This window comes from Crocodylus siamensis, chromosome 4 (assembly GCF_052110815.1).
Source record: "Crocodylus siamensis isolate JL-2025a chromosome 4, ASM5211081v1, whole genome shotgun sequence".
NCBI lineage: Eukaryota > Metazoa > Chordata > Crocodylia > Crocodylidae > Crocodylus > Crocodylus siamensis.
The window spans coordinates 94,629,629-94,649,526 of NC_143398.1; the positions used below are offsets into that span (position 1 = coordinate 94,629,629).

Genomic DNA, 19,898 nt, shown 5'->3' on the forward strand with positions numbered 1-19,898 from the left:
TAATCAGAGAACCTGCTATGTTCCTTCTCTTCAATCTGCTTTGTTGTGTTTTCAAAGTGAATAAGGAACTGGGTGTATTTTTCTTCTTTCCCATTGTAATTTCACATTATAAACTATAGTAGCCTATGAGCTATTATTTCAAAATGCAGGGGTGGGGGTTGCTGTAATCACTTTGGGACTGCCTATTCTCTATGAATTTTTGCTCGTCATTAACTACAGGCTTTTTCATCTTGATGTTCAGATTTCCAAGGCTTTGCTTCTTGCACTAAATTTTTGTTTAAATCTTTGTGTTTATGAGTTTTGAACCCTGGGGTGCCAGGTAATTTGGTTTCCATATGCTGTGTTCTTGATGCTTTAATAAAATCACTTTTCTGCATAAATTTAGATGTTTATTTCTTTGCACATACCATGACAACAACCAATTTCAGACATAAAAGTAAGTTCTAGTTCAAAGGAAACAAAAGGCTTTGTAGGTTGACCAACTGTCTGTCCTATCCATTCCAAACTTATTCCTGATGTCTGGGGTTCTTGAAGTAGGGGGCAATGTGCAACTAGTAGCCTTAACTAAGGTTCAACAAAACCCCCAAATTGGCAATACTTCACGGAAACCTGGAAACAGACATACTTGTAGGACTAGTTGCCTGAAGCCTTTTTCCTGGCTCTCCTCCCCCCCACCCATGTGCTGTACAGGTCTCCACAGGGCTGAGCATGTAGACTTTGTCTGGCACCTCCAACCCTGTTCCTAAACTACTCTATTGCCTAAGTAACTCTGAAAGTTTAGAAATCTCTGCATTATTTGTAGCAAGGCATAGCCCACTGGAGAGGCTGGAGGAACAGGTACTGCTTCAAAACTATGTGGGCAAGAAGTATATAAATGCTGGGACCAATTGAGAATCATGGTGACTAGGACATCCTATAAGTATATGGTCCTGCTCCCTATCAGATATCTCCTGGTAGGGCATTCTCCATCTCTCCCTGTTCCCCTTCCTCCTACACCTCCTGGATCTCCCTGCATTCCTTTTTCTTTTTTTCTCTGTTGCATCTTTGCTGCTATATTGTCTGTGGCGCTCCTTTGTTTTCCTTGCCCATGGGGCTGGCTGTTCATTTGGGGTGGTATGCCTTTCTGATCCTGAAATCTCTGCCAAGACAGTGGAAAAGAAGGTTGTTCTTTTTTCATGCTGTGGATAAATTACAGTGCTTCTTTTTTGCACCAACACAAAGCCAGCATTTGCAATGTTGATCACTTTTGGTATGCCTCTTTTTTGTGGAATCTGCTAATCAGAAGCTATGGATGCACACTTTGCACCAGAACAACTTCACACATCATAGTAGGAGCACTCTGCACTTCCTTTTAAACATGGCTGGGGGTCAGTTTTAGAATTCTAACAGGGTCTCTAGTTCCAATACTGGTCTTTGTCTCTCTTCCAAGTTACCCTGTGCAGTGAAGACATTAAATGCATTGGAAAAGAAGTGATATTCCAGCAAGAAGCATCATTCCAATAGCATGTGCGAATGAGATTGGGTAGGAGCCTAGTGACAAATTAGCATATGAGCAAATGGTGGGTCTTGTGGGCTACAGAGGAGAACCTGTAAAGTTTGCTCTACCAGACAACTTGCCTGACTATAAGTCTTTCATGAAGCAGGAATTCTAGTTTAACATCTTCCCTGAGTGGAGGAAAATTGGGAGTAACCTCAATAAAATGCTGAGTTAAACAGTGGGTGACTGGTAGCTATGAATTGCTAGCCTTCCCCTCCCATTTGCCAAAGCAGTTGTCCTCTTAAGTAGCTCTTGGAAGAGCCATTTGTGCTGTGTAGAGGTTCATGTTCCGTGTTACAGATACAACTCAAGCACTGAATGCTTAGTACCTGTAACACCTTACAGACCATTCATCCAACCTGTACTTCCTTAGCTTGCTTGCAAGAATGTTGTGGGAGGACATATCAAAAGCCTTGCTAAAGTCAAGGTATATCACATTTACTGCTCTTCCCACAGCCACAGAGTCAGTCATCTCATCTTAGAAAGCAATCAGGTTGTTCAGGCATAGCTTGACCTTGGTGAATCCATGCTGATTGTTCCTAATTATCTCCTCCAAATGCTTAGAAATGGATTCCTTGAGGACCTGCGCTGTGATTTTTCCAGGGACTGAGGTGAGGTTGACTGGTCTTTAGTTCCCCAGATCCTCCATATTACCTTTCTTAAAAATGGGCACTTCTTTTTCCAGTCATCCAGGACCTCTCCCAATTGCCATGAGTTTTCAAAGATGATGGCCAGATGCTCTGAAATCACATCAGCCAACTCCCTCAGCACCCTCGGGTGCATTCTTTACTATTACTTTTTTAAGGGTTTGGGTTTAGAGATTATAGCTACCCAAGGTACCTTTAGTATAGTAGTTCTCAATCTCACTGGCCTCAAGGTACCCTTCCATAGACTTTTGAAATTGATGCCCATCAATTCACAACAGTCTAATTTATATATTACAGCGCTTGTTGTGTTATTCTTGATCTTAGGAAGAGGCAGGGGTACTCCTTGATCTCATTAAGCCGTTATTGTAACAATGAGGCCCTGATCCAAAATGGTCAACGGACCAATTCCTGTGGATGACATCACTTTTTTTAGTAATGGAGTTAACCCTTACTACTACATCCCCCTTTCTCAGAGGAAAACTTGATACACATTTAAATTACAAAAGAAGCCTAAACAAAACAGAAACATTGGTAAGTATTCATTTAGACCAAACTAATTCACAGATCTAATCTCTTTGGTGAAACTGAGGCATGTCCAGACCTAGTGTGGTAAACAGGTGGGATTTGACACAGAGGTTATCGATTCCTACAGAGGAGACCCCTAGGCGCCTCCACCCAGTATGAATGAGGAGTATCTGCCCTCGCCTGGATGGTGTCTTGGGCCCCTGGATCTGGAATCCAAACTTTCTGCTGGGGTGAAAAAGCCTGGCATCATAGTTCCATCTCTGATGGTCCTTTATCTCTTTGTCTTTCTCACAAAATTCCTGTGGATCAACAAGTTTTGGAACCAAGTCATTAATCATACTTGGGAGGGTTGTATGGAGTCAGTGACTCATCAGCAACTCAGCTGGACTCCATCCATGCTCCAGTGGCATTGAGCTGTGTCTTAGCGCTCTTCATTCTTCGGGAGCAAATTCTTCACAGTGCACACCACACGTTCTATTTCTTCATTACTACAGGGGCAATGTGGATTGCTGGTGACATGCTGTATGTCATACTGGGCTGCAAACTGCTTAAAAATGGCTCCAGAAAATTGTGGGCCATTATCAGTTCTTAAAACTGAAGGTATGCCATGGCGTGCAAATATACTCTTCAATGCCATTATAAGTCTATCTGTTGTGGTGTTCTACTTGTACCATCTCCAACTAACAGAAATAATAATCAGTAGCAATGATAGAAACAAAACCCTTCCAGGTGAATAAATCAGCTCCCAACATCTGCCACGGATGATCTGGTAAATCAGTCATAAGACATGGCTCCACAGGGACTGGTCAGTGTTGAGTGCAAACCTTACAACTGGCCACCCAGTTGTATATGTCATCACAGGTGAAGGGCCACCAACCTGTCTGGCAAGCCCTGGCTTGCCATTTTGTAATGTCCTGGTGAGCATCATGAATCTTCCCTAGGAGTTCCCGGTGTAGTGTTCAAGGTATCAGTGTTGTGGAACCTAAGTCTCTGACAACTTGGAGATTGAGTCTCTCTTGTTGGTACTTTGCCAGTTCACAGTCCTTGAATGTTACTTGAGGCAATCCTTCCAAGCAGTATTTCTTTATCTTTTGGCAAGAGGAATCAGCTTCTTGAGCTTCCGGACTTCTCATTTGTAGTGAAGCAGATATGGCTATCCCATCTGCAATAACATAAACAGCAATAGCTCTCTCCTGGTGGAGTTCTTTTGGAGACAGTGGAGTCCGTAATGGTGCCCTAGAAAGAGTATCAGCTGTTTATAGCTCTTTTCCAGGGATGTATACTATATTGTAGATGAATTTCAGCATTCTGAGGTGAAATCTGTGAATTCTTGATGGAAATTCATTGAGAGGTTTGTCTCCTAACAGAGACACAAGTTGCTTGTGATCAGTTTGTAAAGTAAAAGTCAGGCCCACAAGGACATTTCTGAGTTGCTCACATGTCCATGTAACTGCTAGTGCTTCCTTTTTTTTTTATTTGTGCATATCGAGTTTCAGGTGGAGCAGGCACTTAACACAAAAGCAATAGGGGCCCAGTGGCCTGCTTCCTGACATTGTTGTAATGCTCCTCCAAGCCCATATGATGAAGTGTCTGCTGCAATATGAGTTTCCCATGTTGGATCATATTGGGCCAGTATCAGGGAGGAACTGAGTATAGATTTGATCTTGTTGAAGGCTGACTGCTGAGCTGTATGTTCTTGTCACTTAAGAGGTCTCTTAAAGGCTTTGTTATTGTTGCCAAGTTTGGCACAAAACATCCCAAGTATATGGCCATGCCTAAAAATCTGCATCATTTGGGGTTATCTTTGGGTTCTGGGACCTCCTTGATGGCTGCAACTTTTGATGGATCTGGTTGGATTCTGTGTGATGTAATCCAATGTCCCACAAACTTAAGCTGCGAAGTAGCAAAGATGCACTTTTCATTAAGTATAACTCTAGCTTCTTGGAGTTTCCTGAGTGTTGCATCCACTCTCGCATCATGTTGTGCCTTGGTGGTCCCAAAAAATCAAGATATCATCAGCATGGCAAAGGGCACCTACCAGGCCATCTAATATCTATGACATTCAAAACTGAAAGAATTCAGGAGCTGATGAGATTCTGAAAGGTAGCTGTTTAACCCAGTAGCATCCAAATGGAGTAATAAAAGTTGTTAGCTTGGATGATTCAATTGCTAGAGGAATCTGCCAGAACCCTGCCCGACCATCCAATTTTGTGAAAACTTTGGCTTCTGCAAGTTGAGCCAAGGTGTGTTCCACAGAAGGAAGAATATGTCTTTCTCTGCACATATACTTGTTCAGCTGTGTGAGGTCAACACATATCCTAATCTTACCATTGGGTTTTGGCACAGCCACCATCCCAGAGCACCAAAGAGTAGGTTCTTAAATTCTTGTAATTACTCCCATTGCCTGACAGGACTGAGAATCCTGATTTCTCTCTGTTGCTGTTGAACTAGCTCTGAGTAGCGAGCCTGTGTGATAGTCTTCTGGAGCATTAAATCAGGGTCCAACTGTAATCTTAGTGAGAGCTCTGTATAATGAAGCCCCACAACTAAGTGGTCCTTAATTAGCTCTTATTTAAGCTCCCCATATTGGCAGGATTCAGCCATTGTATACAAAGATGCAATGAATCTGTCTACAGATTTTGAAGGTTCCTGTTTCCAGAGACTGTATCTAGTTCATTCATAAATGACATTTCTTTTGCCCAGAAAATGATCAGTTAATGCTATTATCACTGCAGCATATTGCTTTTTCTCTGCATTTGTAAGAGGTAGTGACAGCAGAATTTCATCCTCCTGATCACCCAGGGTAGCTAAGAGTACTCACTTGGTAAGCTTCTGACTGTTGGTCCAGACCCAGCACTTCCCTAAAGTGATTAAAATGCTACATTCCAGGGGATTGGAAATTAAACTGTTCTGGTGATGCAACTTTGAATGCCAGCATGGTGTCTGTAACCAGCCTCAGCACTGTACTGGGCTCTGCTTCAGGTAGAGGCTCCCAGCTCTGCCCTGTGCTGGATTCAACTGCTGCTAGAGTTAGATCCATCATTTGGGAATCACCTGTTCAATTTCCTATTGATGGCACGATTTACCACTTCTGACACCAGGTGTTATTCTGGATCTTAGGAGGATGCAGGGAGACTCCTTGTTCTCATTAAGTCTTTATTGTAACAACTAACCCCGACCCAAAATGGTCAACTGACCACTTCCTGTGGATGACATCACTCTTTAGTTACTACTAAATTTACCTCCTTGCAGAGGAGTCTGTCTGTGGCAGATTAGTCAAGTAGGAGCATGCTTGAGCTGGAAGTTATCTTCTCATACTTCTTGGCAAACTTCAAAGGATTTTGCAGCAACCTGCTCAAGCATCACTGCTCTAGAATATGATTTGTTGCCCCACCCTCTCCAGTTTAGGACTGGATTTGTGTTTCTACATTTTTTTAAACTAGATCAGAGCTGTTGGAAGCAGTCTGGGTGCAGTAGTGCAGAACTCGGTATAGGCAAATTTTCTGTTCTCCTTGGCTAGCTTCTTTAAAAGTCAGTGTCTCAGTAAGCTTAGTGTCAGTAAAGCCTGTGGATATCACTTGTTGTGTTCGGTAACTTTCTCCCTGAAGCCATTCCAGTATGTTTGCCTGATCACAGGGAGACAAACACTGGGGATCTGACAACAATTAACTCTTCTCTTGTCAGTAATGATGAGTTGAAAGGGGTTGCCCTGCTTTTACACTGAACAGAATCCAGTGCTGGATCATTTCAGACAGAGGACTCTGGCAGCAGCTGCTTGCAACAGCAACTGCTTTTCCCAGGATTGGCCAGTCTTTTGGGTTGACTTTTTTCCTTTGCTTCTGTTCTTGGAAAAATTTTCTTGGGAGAATCGTTTATTTCAGATAAATATTTTGTTTAACTTCCCCTTCCTTGGGGAATTACCTTTTTTGTTTGGCTGGATCGGGCCTGATCGATCAAACTGAATAGCATATTGTAATGTCAATGCAATGTGCGTAAGAGCAGAAGGAGCCAGGGGGTAGTCTGCAGAGATGCGTTGACTGTTAATTTGGCCTGCATCTCATAGAAACTGTTGTGGGTGGGCAGGGAGGAAGCAAGGGATAAAGGAAGAGGAAGCTTGAGGTTGGAGTAAAGGGAAGAGAGAGCAGTATATACATGGCAGCTGGTCAGCCCTGCACAAGGGAGTACACAGTGGAGTTGGAGATCCTACTGGTTTGGTCATCCAGGATTGTGGATTAAAGGAGCTGGATTTAGACTTTGGGGGTGCTGTGGGCTGCCATTTGAGTTCCTTAGGGACTAAAGGCTTATTTGGGGATACCTCCAGAGGTGTGTGGGTGGAATTTAAGGTGCTGAGTGTATGTTACTACAGTGTTAATGTTTCTTTACCTTTCACTGTTCCTTCCCTTTGGTCTGTTGACAAATGACCCTAACCCCTGTGATTTTTCTATATAAAAGTAGGAACCCCTCCCCCTTGCTGCTTGTGCCAGGTTCTTGGGCTGCAGGGTTGGCATAATATTTATAAGGCCGTGTCTTGGGTATTGCAAGGGCAGTAAATCAGCAGCATGCTGTGATGTGTACGTCACACAGTTCATGACCATGTTACCTACCCTGGCTCTGTTCCTGATTTCATCTGTTCCTGTTCACTAGCTTATTCATTCCTAATGCACTAGAAATAAGATTTCTCTCAGCTCTCCCCCACTAATGGCAGTTGTCCCTGCAGTACTCAGTCTTATGGAAGTGCCTTGGTGTTTAAGAAATGCCATCTCCTAAAGTAGCTATAGGCAGCTTGGTAATATTGTGATTAAAGCCTGTAGACTCCATAGGGAAAACAGGAATTGCACAATCTATGACCATTATTTTTTCTTCCATTACAATCCACAGACATCCATCCTGCCTCTATGATAATGGGGACAAGTGGGCTATGCACAAGCTTTCCCTTCCTAGTTAGATTGAAGGTGCATTTGGCCGAGCGGTGGGAACTGGAACAAAAGTGTCTGTTGGTAGGTCAGTGTCTCTCCCCCTCACTTTAAGGGGAGGCAGGTGCTGCGGAGTGAGGGCACAGTCAGCAAAAATATTTGTGGGAGGTGGTTTGTTTGGCTATTTTGTTTCATCTCATTCCTTTCAACACTGCTGAAGCAACAACAGCCTATGGATATTGCCTTTATCTCCTTTACAGCCAAAGGGCATTCTCTCTCTTGTCATGTGTTTGTATGTGAGGAGATATAGTACTGATGGCTGAAGCAGGCCAAGTGTTGCAGTCAAAAAAATGCTATTGCACTCATTTCCTGTGGCCTAGGAGGGAAGGGGTGGAATCTGAGGTCCAGCTTGAAGGTGTCATCCATGGGAACAGAAAAAGTCTGATAAATGACTGAGGGTAAAACTCAGGAGTTCAACTCAGAGTCTTCACTGTGCTATACTTACTCCCAGGCGTCAATTGTAAAGGGAGCAGCAGAGGTAGGAAAAGGGCTGTGTCCGTGAGTGGGGAAAAATGGAAAAGGATGTTTACTATGTTTGTAACAAAAACACCACCAATGTAAAGGTACTGTGCTGATAGGAGCAGAGAGAGAGGGACTGGAGGCTTACATAGAAGAGTGACAGCAGAGCAACACTAACATCTTGGCTCCAAGGTTAAAACACAGAGGCAGTTTCTACACGAAAACTGGCAGTGGAGAGAACTTGGGAGGATAGAATGACAAAATGGAAAGCTCCATCTTCAAAGGAAAACAGATGTCTTATGTATATGAACCACTTACTATATGCAGATGGAGTATCATATACATAAGACCTGCAAAACCTAACTGTAGTTCTCTTTGCTCACATCCATGCAACTGGAATAAATGGACAAATGCTATTCCCATTGTTCCCCTCATCTAATAAATATGTAGAAACACAAATCCTCAGTTCTAAGTTGGGGAGACCAACTCATCATCATCAAGGTTGTTTTAGTGCCCAGCTGAAATTAGTTGCAGGTGAGGAAAGGGACACAGAAGAAAAATCATTACCGTTGTTGGTACCCATGGTGATATTTTCAACAGAGAAACCAAAAAAGACTAAAGCCCTAGTATGCATTAAAAGTTGGCCCACACAAAGAAGGTGTGTAGCCAGCAGAGGAGCTGAAGCACTGCTGCTACAGATGCTGTACCTTGTGGGTAAAAGGCCTCAGTCTCTGAAGTCTGTCAATACTCTAAATTGACTTTCAGAAGAACATTTCGTGCTTAAAACTTAGATTCCTGTTTCTTTGCATTGTGGAAATTTGTACTGATGCCTCTCTGCTGTGCTACTTGCCTCCAATTCCCAGGTAGGGAGTTGTTTAATAGGATCAATTTCTGGTATTCAGCCAGTATCTGTGTACAGGTTTTCTTTGCTTTATGCGGATTCTGTATGTGCGAATTCACTCTTATGCGATGACCCTCTTTATACCAAAAATGCATCACATGCAAGGTAAATTCAGTCTTATGCGATCGGTATGGTGGAAGCCCGCAGTCAGTTGCTTTGTGCGGCGCATTGTAGGAGTGATGCATACCAAAATATAGTCTCCTGTGTGAATCTGTGCTCCTCACTCATTGTGACACGTGTTTCTGTAGTTGTCATCCCCATTATGATAATGCCCAGTGTTTGTGTGTACTGTCTGCTGTTAGTGAGTACCAAAATTGTCTTGTAAAAGTGGTAGAAATGGGACTGGGGGTCAGTACAGTCAAGGTCTTGGAATGCATCCCTATTTGTTACATTGTAAAGTGGGTTCCCTTTATGTAAATTCGAGTTATGTGCTGTTTTCCAGGAGCGCCATGTACAGCATAAAGCGAGGGAAACCTGTTTAGGCAGATGTTTAAAGGCTGTGGTTAAACCAACAGGCGTGATACAAACTTCTTTTTTAACACATGCATGCAGCCTAATTCTCCGAATGAGCAAGGTAAGTTTAAACTCCAGGGGGATAAGAATTAGTGACTGGTTATCAGGTAAGCTGGTGAGGGGAAGTACAGCTGTATTTCATTCTCAGCTGTAATTGCAGCTCTGCCTGTGTCTGTCAGTTGAAAAAGGCTCTCTGCTTAACTTGTAATCCTGATAGCATCAATTTACAGGGGTTTGTTTCCAGAGTGCAACATGGGTCTCATAGACAGATTCTGTGCAACATTTCCCAGATACATTAGCCTATCTCCTGCTTCAGGAAGTTAAATCTTAATCAGTGTTTTTTCCAAACATTTTAGAAGCCTTTTTTGAATTAAACAAATGTACCCAGCGTGAAGAAATGAGAAGACATGTAAATGGACTGAAAAGAAATCACTTCCCTCTCACCAGAATTCACTTGTGTGTTGCCTTTGTGATAGCCTAATCCTGCTTCCTAATACTCCTCTGAATGATCTCTCAAGAAAAGCAGGCTACACAAGACACAAATTTCTGATGTACAGGATGTATTGGAATGGGGGTGGGAACATTTTGAGAAGAGGAGGACATTTCAGACCATTTTCATTTCTCATCAAGAAGCAAAAATGTGCAAAAAGTCACCCCCGCTTTTTATCGTCTTGTAGAGGTCGCCAGTAGAGATGGATCATGTGGAATAAATCCATTAGCAGTTAGAGCCATGTATGTTATTGCTTGGATGGCTTCTTAAATACCTCCTGTATTTCATGCAGGTGCTCTGGATGACAGAAATAAACACAAAGTAGATTAAAAGGATTTATTTTGGTAGCAATGGTTTCTGGGAAGTCTGATGCAATTCAAGGCTTTATTGCCTGGCTACAGATGATACTAGCCAAACTCACAATCAGCTATTACTTGCGTTAAAATAATTATATAAAGGTGCCCCTGTTGTTCCTCTTAAACTTGCTGGCTGAGCTTTTCCTTCAAATTTCCCACTGGTGCTGCTCTACCTAGAACTGTGGAAATCTTAGTGTGAGGTACCCGTGATTTTATCACCGTGTCATCCAGTCCTCCTAAAAGCTAGCTTAAATCTGAATATCTGCAACCTGTTTGTACCTGTGAAGGAGCTGTGCTAGTGTTAAAAAAAGTGAGAAAGTTTTACTTTTTATACTGATACCCTCACTGTTTAGGACATGTTTCTTTGGTTCATGCAGACAAGAAAAAAGTGTTAAACTACAATCACATTTTACTATCTTATTACTGTAGTGTACATAGGCATAACAATGTTCTAAGTTTCTGGTTTACATTAGGTATGACTGCCTTCCTGGTTGTGTCTTCATTGTCAGATTTGGAACCAATAATTCACTACTACAAATCCAACTTTAGTGGTAGCAATAGCAATGGACGTGTAAAGCTCTGTGGGTGTGCGTTTCCATTGCCCCCCGGTGTCACCTAGTATGATTGGACACCATAGTTTCAGACATCTAAATCCTGTGGATGCTGTCTCTACCATTGTTGATATCAGGAAAAGATGGTAAAATCCATAACCTAATTGTTATGATGCACAAAAGGCTCCAGTGTCTTTGTCCAGCCACATCATGGTGGTTTCTTATCTTACAGGTTTCACAAATCAAACAAAGGTGGTTTCATTATAGTTGATGCATGTAGTGATGCCTGCAGTTAAGGATTCTTGTTCGTTTCCATTCCAAGACCCTGTGGTTTATACCTTTGCCAGACTGTTTGCTTGAGCCAAAATGTTCCATGTTATGTGTCTGTCTCGGAGTGAACATGTCTGGAAAGCTTCAGTTAAAATAGTTCAGCTGTTTCTCAGGACCAGATGGTGGAAGTATTGTGTATATTTTACTCATGTTGAAAAATGCTCACAGCTGGTTTAGTAAGCAGCTCTGTCACTTCCATGCTTTGCAGCAGGGAATTGAGATTTGGCAGAAAAAAAGCAGGGAATTGAGATATGGCAGAAATTACTGTGGTGTCAGGGATGTGTCATTGTGAAGTACTACCCAGAAATGAAACTGTAACTTTTTGGCAACCCCTTCACTCCCTGCAGTGTGTATGTTCTTGCTCAAGTGTGGTTAGAGTTTGACTTCTACACTCTCAGAAGATGTGTTCTGTACTAAGCATGGTCCATCCTCTTACAATTTGTACATGCCAGCTAGATAGTGTGTCCTGTCCCCATCAAGCAACTGAGCACGCACCAACACCCCCAACCTGGAGAGGAACAGGACTTCCTTACTTCTCTCAGCTGCTGAAGGCAGCTCATAAGAATAATCTTGTTGAAATAAGATGCTTGGAAGCCATAATACCCAAATGTAAGGTTCCTCAAGGAACCTTAACTGTCATGTATTATTACCCCTTATCATCATGTTCTGTCTAACAATGAAGTCCTGCATGGAGCAATCTTATTTGCAAACGATTGTTCATCATCCACATTTTCATGAGGACCACAAACTTCTAGTTACCACAGGATGAAAATGATGCAGATATATTATTAATAGATTTTAAACTCAGAGGGGATAATTATATTAGCTAGTTTGACATCCTTTATCACAGGCTATTTCACCCACTATGCTTAATACAGGTGTGTTTGTCATGAGAAGCATAAAAAGCAGACTTACTTTATTTTAATAGTGGTACACTCTGGATATATTAGCAGCTAGTGTTTTGTAAATATAAATCAACAATTCCTCTTCTCCTTAGTCACAGACAAGCCACTGACTCAAACATGCAGACCCTCCACCACTAACTCCACTGAAAACTTAAGGGAACATTTTCCTTGATTCTAATAATATGTTCTGTGAGTCCACTCAGAGAACCTAAACTACCTCATCTTTTTTCCAAAATATGACAATTGGAGTTACTCCACAAATTCTCATCCTTCAAATATCTCAACACAAGTTGCTATAGATGGACATGAGACAGAAATAGAGAGAAAGACTTTTCCTAAAATCTAAAGCTTTGACTTTCCAAGATTGTGCTTGTATGTGTCAACTACAACTTTCTAATTATGTTGGACTCATTTATTAATACCTATTTCCATCATTAGTTGTAGTTTACACATTTTCTTTGTCTGGGACCTACTCTATTTTAATTTAATCCCTTGCCTCCCAGGAACATCCCAGTGGAGAAAAGGTACCCTGTGTCTGAGTAGGAGTCTGGAAGCTTTTTAAAAGACCACTACTGTGTTCATGGCTTTAGACCTTCCCTTGGGTCTTGATAACTGTTGTCAGCCACCATCCTCTTTCTGCTTCAAGAGGGGAGGGTGCTGTTCCTCTTGAAAATTTTCCTTTGCTCAGTTACTCTAGATATGGATCTCATATCATCCTAACTAATCCTTCTTCCTTGGTGTTTACATCCTTCAAGGTCTGTAGACAATCACCATATTCCCTTCAGAGTTGTTCAGCTAAGTTTTATCATTATTTTATTGTTCCCTCAAGTTGTTCTTTCTAATTATCTCTGGCTAATCTCTGACTATTCAAAGTTTTTCTGGGCTCAAGGTGCTTGCAACCATATATTATATTTCTTTTATGTCAGGTGGTTTTAATCTTGGGCCTGATATCCATCTTTTTGGCACCATGAGGCTGACCTCTGCTACTCCTGTGCCACAGGCTTGACAGAGAGGACCAGACGTTGACGAAAAGTGTCACAGAGCATAATATACACAAAGGGGTTGAGGCAACTGTTTGCATAGCCCAGGCTGATGGCTGCATTGTATGTGTAGTAGAAGGTAAGGGTTGGGCGGCTGATGGACAGCTGTATCAACTGTAGCAGGTGATATGGTGACCAACAGGTAAAGAAGACCAGACATATAGCAATGGCAGTTCGTGTCACTCGCTTGAGCCTCAGCTGGACGCTGCGCTGAGTAGTTGGGGCTACGGAAGACTTCATATGTTGGAGGATACGTGCATAGGCAGCAGCAATGACCACAAAGGGAAGGGTGAAGGCCAGAAAAAACTGGTACAAAGTGAACCAGTACAAGTCAGTTTCTGGATGTGGAAGGCGGATGCCACAACCCACAGTCCCGTCAGGGAATGGAATAAGCCTGGCATAGAGCCAAACTGGGGTAATGCTGATAAAAGAGAGTATCCAGAGGAGACAGATAACCAAGGTAGCAACAAAGGGCTTCCTGAATCTTGAAGAGGAGATGGGGTGAACTGTAGCCAAATACCGGTCAATGGACATAGCAGTCAGAATGTAAGTGCTGGTGAATTGACTGTTAGCATCCATGGCAGTGATGAGTGTACACATCGTCTCACCAAAGTGCCAGATGCCATTTCCCAGGAGCTGGTGGATCATGAAGGGCATGCCCAAAAGGAAGAGGAGGTCCACGACAGAGAGATTGATAATAAAGATGTCTGTGACGTTGTGACACCAGTGGAACTTGGACTTTTTCACTACAGTAAAGATGACTACAGAGTTGCCAGCAGTGCCCAGCAGACAGATAATGCCAAACACAGAAGGCATGATAAAACTGGTATAAGAGATGCTCTGCAGATCTGGCCACTCTGAAAACCAAGAAAACATACTGACAAAGGGTAGACTTCTGTCATTTAGAGCTTCAGGTTTGTGACAAAATTTACTCCTGGCAAAAAGGTTCTGCCAACACACCTCCCTTTTACAAGTACTCTTGTACTTTCTGCTGTTCCAGTCCTGGCTTCTCAAGCAAAAGCTGCTAGTGGACAGGATCCAGAAACAGGTCCAAGATTTTACAAAGAGGGGTGAGGTGGGGGGTGGTTTCACTGACCAGGCCTGCCAGGGTGGCTGCACTCCTGCTCCCAACCTCCTCCCCACCCCTCCCCTTCACCAGGCCAGGCAGACCTCAGACAAGAGCTGCAACTGGGGTCTTAAGTCCAAAAAAGAAGGTAAGAATTCCCTGCCCTTTTCCCTCCATGCTCAGTGGCACATCCTTCTACTTCCATCTGCATCTCCTTCCTCTCCCATGCATCCCTCTCATGACTGCTGCTGCTGGTGTCTGCATTGTCCTGGGGGCAAGGGAATCTCTTGCCCATTCCAGCCAGGCTGTGAGGGATCTGCACTCACCTGGCACCATAGCAGCAGTGGTAGTGGTAGGCAGGCACATTCCCCTTCCCTGTGCCTGCTCCCAGGGTAGTGGGGAGCACCAAGAGGGAGCAGGCAGAAAAGGCAGAAACATCCCTGCCTCTGCCACTGTCCTGGGCTGATCCCAGCCCCTGTGCAGCCTGGCTGCAGCAAACAAGAGCTCCCCTTAGCCACAGGAGAGTGTGGACACCAGCAGTAGTAGGCTGGGGAAGGGGGAAATGAGAAGGGAAGGGACAGGGAGGAGAGGGGCTGTGACTTTGAGCACAGAGGGGAAGGAAGGAAGGAAGGGAATTCTTACCTCCGTCTGGACTCAAGTCCCTGGCTGCTGCTCCTGAGGCATAATCAGAAACTTAGGGTGTGGCCATGACACTGCATCCCCTTTGAATCCACCCATGACAGGATCTATAGCGCCCCTGGGTTTTCAAGTTGTGGGCTGTACACATAGGTCTCTATGAGAATTGCAAAAACATATCAAACCTGTGACCTGTGGCTGCTGTACTCTAGTCTCCTGCATCAGACTGAGCAATGTAAAATATCGTTCAAGGCAAGGTTCAGGGAAGTTCATAAAGTACAATTATAGAATAATTGAGAGAACACTGATGTCTAATCCTAGGTATTTCACAGTCACCTTGGGCCCTCAAGTAGGTGAGGTTTTATCCTTTATACATTAGGTAGGTAATAGTTTTATTATTTAGTTAAAAATATAGGCTGCTTGCAAATGTTACAAAACAAACCAAAATGTGCTTTACTGGAAGAAGCAGTGCATTGCTTTGACCCAGCTCTGCAGTGTCTGTAAATATCAGATGCTTCACTGGGGCTTATTAGTGCTTTTAGCTAATACCTGATTCAATCACTAAAATGCCACGTTTAAAATGCCGTTTGTTTGTTTGTTTTTAATGTCGGCAAGCACCCGTAAAGTCTGATCCTACTTTAAAATCATACTAAGTTTTTAGCCTCAATGATAACTTGTGAAACTCCCTGGCACAAGATAACACTGAACTGTGTTAAAAAGCATCTCCTTTTACCCAATTTCACTGAATGCCCCTTTTGTTCTCCTATCAGAGTAAGGAGAACACCATTTAAATCCTCTATATTTTATTTTATTTCCTATACCATTATTATGTCCCTTTTATTAATTGCTTCTGCAAACTAACAGTCAGTCTTTCCAGACTCACTATGACAATCCCTCCATTCCATTCATCTCTTTTGCCACTCATCCTTAACCTCCTCCTGTTGTTACGCATCTTTGCTTTTGAGATGAAGTGACCAGAACTGAACCCAATCAATCCTCCAGGAGAGGGAGCACCACTGATTTTGGAGTATCATTGTATCATTGCATTTCCTGAGAAAGCAATTCGGTGTTGAACTTGAAGACCTTTTTAAAAATTGTTTTAGTCTTTTATTAAGCTGACTGTCATGGTTCAAAAGCACTCTCCACAAATGCTGAAAGGAGTTGCACCAATGGCATGGGGCAGTCTCCATCTGGACAGTGGACAGATAGCTGACATTTATTTAAAGGCTCATGGGTTGCTTTCAGGTTTAAACTGGCTGACAATGATAGCTGGGAAGCTGCAAGCATGAGGGAGCCCTTTTCCATGCACCCTTTTCTACAGCTCTGTCCTGATACTGGCGTTGGAAGAGTACATGTCAGAGAAGCCTAAGGCTGTGAACAGATGTCACCTTTGTGGCAACACATGAAGCTTCAATGCAAGCATATAGATGTCTTCGCTGCTTGTCATGCCACAAGTGCCCCAAATGATTGTGGGACAACACCTATAAATGTTTTTTTCCACTTTATCACAGTGAATGTTTATATAGTTATGGGGCATCAGCTGAATGCACCATTGAAGAGCAATGGTGCAACCTACGTTCGATGTGGTATCTCATCCTGTTCTTATAAATAAACTGAGCAGCTGTAATGTAGATGATTACACAGTCAGGTGCATGGACGACTGGTGCCTCCTGAGTCTGGGAGGGCACCCACAGATGCCTCCAGCAGCGTCAGCAGCAGGGGAGGAGCTGGTGAGCTCCCGCAGATGCTGCTGGCGGCAGTAGCAGGCATGGCCCAGTTGGGGGGCATGTGCCCCCCTGCACCCCCACACCAGTCGCTTATGTCTCTGAGAAGGGGGAAGCTGCTGGGACCCGAATGGCTTTTTTTGTTCTTTTTGAATTTGGGGGCAGCCAAGACCCTTGAGGCCCAAGCACAAAGAAGCCAGCAGCCCTGGAGGCTTTTGTTGCATCTCTGGGGCTGTGCATGATGCTGGCAGGGAAAAGGGGGATGTGTATGTCTGCCTATGGCCTCTTCTTGTAGGGCACAGGGCTACCTTTTTTTGGTTTTGTTTGGTTTTTTTAAGGGTGGGGTGGTGGTGGGCAACTATATGTATGTAAGCGTGATGGCAAGGCTCCAGGGTGGAAAGTTGCAGGCCTCGGCATGGCATGCTCAGTTTTAGGGTATGCAACAATCAGCTGATTGTTTACCCCAGCCCTGGAGTGCTGGCACATTTAAAAATTGCATGTGCTGCCCAGCTGGGTTGCACACAAGGCACAGGCATCCCCAGCATAAAGGAATCCTAAGTCTGGGGAGATGCTCCCTATCCCAGGGTCCCCGTGTGCTAGGGCTGTCAGGAAACTGTGTGCAGCTGGACTGCACATGTAGCTTGTTGGCTTCTCACAGGTATGCAAGGACTGCTAGCAATCAGCTGCCTGCCCATGGCACTGGAGCTGAAGGACTTCCCCTGTGGAGGACTTTAAATTAAATAAATGCCATGCCTAACAGTGGTGGTTACACTGCTAAGTTATGGGGAATCAGAGGCTCATGGCAAGGTTTGAAGTCCCCAGTGGGAATTTAAATTCCCAGCAGCAAGCTTCTGATCTCCTGCACCCTGGCAGCCAGGGACGAACTGTGAGGTGCAGGGTTTTGACAATCAGGTGATAGTTATTCCCTGCCTGGACAGCTGTGGTCTTCAACCAGCTGATTGTGAGCTTACCACACTGGGGCTCTGCCCTGTAAACCCACTTGATGTGTGGACATGCCAATCTTCTTCACAGGGTATGTTGCAGCATGATAGTGGTGCTACAACTGCGAACTCTGTTATAGTCCAAGGTACCCCTGCCACTCAAATTCCTTTCCTTGGGGGCCACCATCAAGTATCTTAATCTGCTTGGTTTCAGTGCTGCCATGTGGCAGTAGAGAGTATAGAGCACTCTTATTATGGCTGTGACACTGGTGCATCGCCACCAGGGTTGTGATAGCAAGAGCCTGTGTGCAGACAAGACATTAGCAGCTTGTCAGCTTTACAACCATTCTGTTCTTTAGATTTGCTCCAAGCAGGGTTAGATGACATGTTTGATAGGATGCCAGCAATTTGTCTATGCTAGTGCTCTCACCATTGCTGACATCGCTAGGAGGGCAGCAGTGGGAAATGTTCAATATGAAGACATTCCAAAGAAATCCAACAAAAGAAAGTTAGGCTATAGTCTCTTCAGAGGTTAGTCTCTGCTCTCTTAATTCTTTCCTCTTTTCCCTAGGAAGCTGGTGTTTGGGTTTATTTTGCAGGTGAACCATTTCTGTGTCTAAATAAAAGAGGATTCTGTATGTTCTCCCCAAGTCTACTAATTATTTTTTTCTCCCTTCCTTCCTTCTGCTCAATCAATTTCTCTATTCTCAGAAAAATCGGTATATTCTAATTTCCCTCCAGGCCACTCTTTTCCTGGCTTCCTAATATCTATTCAGTGCTTCCAAAACAATCTCTCCTTTTCCTTCCGTCCATCCTATTTTATCCCAATCCCCTCCTTCTCCCCTTCAGATTCTACTGGCAGGTTTTGTTCAGTTGTTGGCTTCCGTACCTCCACTTAGCCTGCATAAGGTTTTACAAGCAGCATGATTAAAAGAGAAATCAGTGACTATTCTCCCCAGATGTGGAAAGCTGTACTCACTGGCAGTGGTCAGGTTGGCTCCAGGTTCAGAGTTGTTGCTGATGTTCAGTCCGAAGGGCAGAAGATCCATGGCTTCATCTCAGTCTTATTACAGCTGATCTCTCCTGTACTCTCATGCGAGTTAGCACAGCTCTGTGTAAGCAGTCTCTCCTGTAGCGCAGTCCCTATGATTCTAAGGTTGGGGGGAGTGGATTTTTTCCTGCCTTAAAGCTTCTCTGCTCAAATTGGTATAAACTGCTCTCTCTCCCTCCTCAGCGGTTCCCCCTGACATCACCTAGCCATAATCATATTCAGAAGCAGATGTATATTAACCTTTTCCCTGTCAGCTATACCAAGGCTGCACGTTCCAATTGTTTTGCCTTCAGAGAAACTGGTGAGCCAGCTAAGGTAGCTTTCACCTGCTTAACTTCATTTGCAGTAAAAGGTTCCCCATGATATTAAGGACTTTGTCTCTCTAGCCAGGTTTTGTCAGCAGCTTTTTTTACTAACAGTGAAAACTGGTTCCAGAAGGGAAGAGCACTTATGGATTAATCTGTAGTATGCACATTGCCATGGCAGATTGCTGTTGCAATTATAAAGAATAAATTACAAATTAAATTGAAAAACTAAAACACCAAAAGCCAAGCACTAAATGCAACAAGCGTGTTTTGCAGCCTGCTAAGAAGGTTGCTAAACTCAGGTTTTAATAGACTGAAATTCCCTCCTCTTAGCAAGATGGGTTCCTGCAACTGAAAGCCCCTACTGAGAGGAGGCTGTGATTTTGAAATGGTGCCTTTTTGGTAAAAAGGCAGAGAAATAACTTTTGAATATATGGCACAGTCCTGGCTCCTGCCCATACCTCTAAATGCTTCTCTTGCCAACAGACATCGCATCTGCTTTATCTGGGTTAAGGTATAGATGTTTTGCTTTCAGACTGAATGTTTAATTTCATGTATATGAAGCAGTGGCATGCCCTCACCATGAATAATGTGCTTAGTTTTGGTCATCTCCTCTTAATAAAATATTGCAAACACAGAAATGCTCAGAGACTGCTGATGAAAATGATTAATATTATTTCTGTTGTGGTAACACCTAGGAGTCCTGAGACCCTATGGGCTAGGTACTGCATAAATAGAACAAGAAGATGACCCTGACCCAAGAAGATGGGGTATAGAAGTATGAAAAGTCTTCTCCATAGGCTCATCTATGCTGGCATTTAAAATCATGCTCTATACATGTTTACTAACATAATTTTAAAACCTGTTCCTAGTCAGGAACTGGGAACAGATGTTTGCATCCTTTCTAAACTAGATCTACAACGGATTTTGCAACAACATAATTAAAAT

At 43.4% G+C, this 19,898-nt stretch overlaps 1 protein-coding gene across 3 annotated transcripts in view; it reads right to left on the reverse strand.

Moving 5' to 3' along the window:
* MCHR1 (melanin concentrating hormone receptor 1) overlaps window positions 1-18,765 on the reverse strand; it is a 77,356-nt gene extending 58,591 nt beyond the window's left edge. The window contains exons 1-2 of one of the 3 annotated variants that reach the window (XR_016441830.1): window positions 18,574-18,710; window positions 10,132-10,342 (exon numbers count right to left, since the gene is read on the reverse strand). Coding sequence is in view for 1 of the 3 variants with exons in the window: in XM_090042966.1 (XP_089899092.1) it covers window positions 13,171-14,084; window positions 18,574-18,643 (984 nt within the window). In the remaining 2 variants the exon portion in view is untranslated. Of the gene's footprint in view, window positions 1-10,131; window positions 10,343-10,421; window positions 14,085-18,573 lie in introns of those variants that run through there. The other 2 variants (XM_090042966.1, XR_016441829.1) reach the window with 2 other exon arrangements.
* Window positions 18,766-19,898: the final 1,133 nt, after the last annotated feature.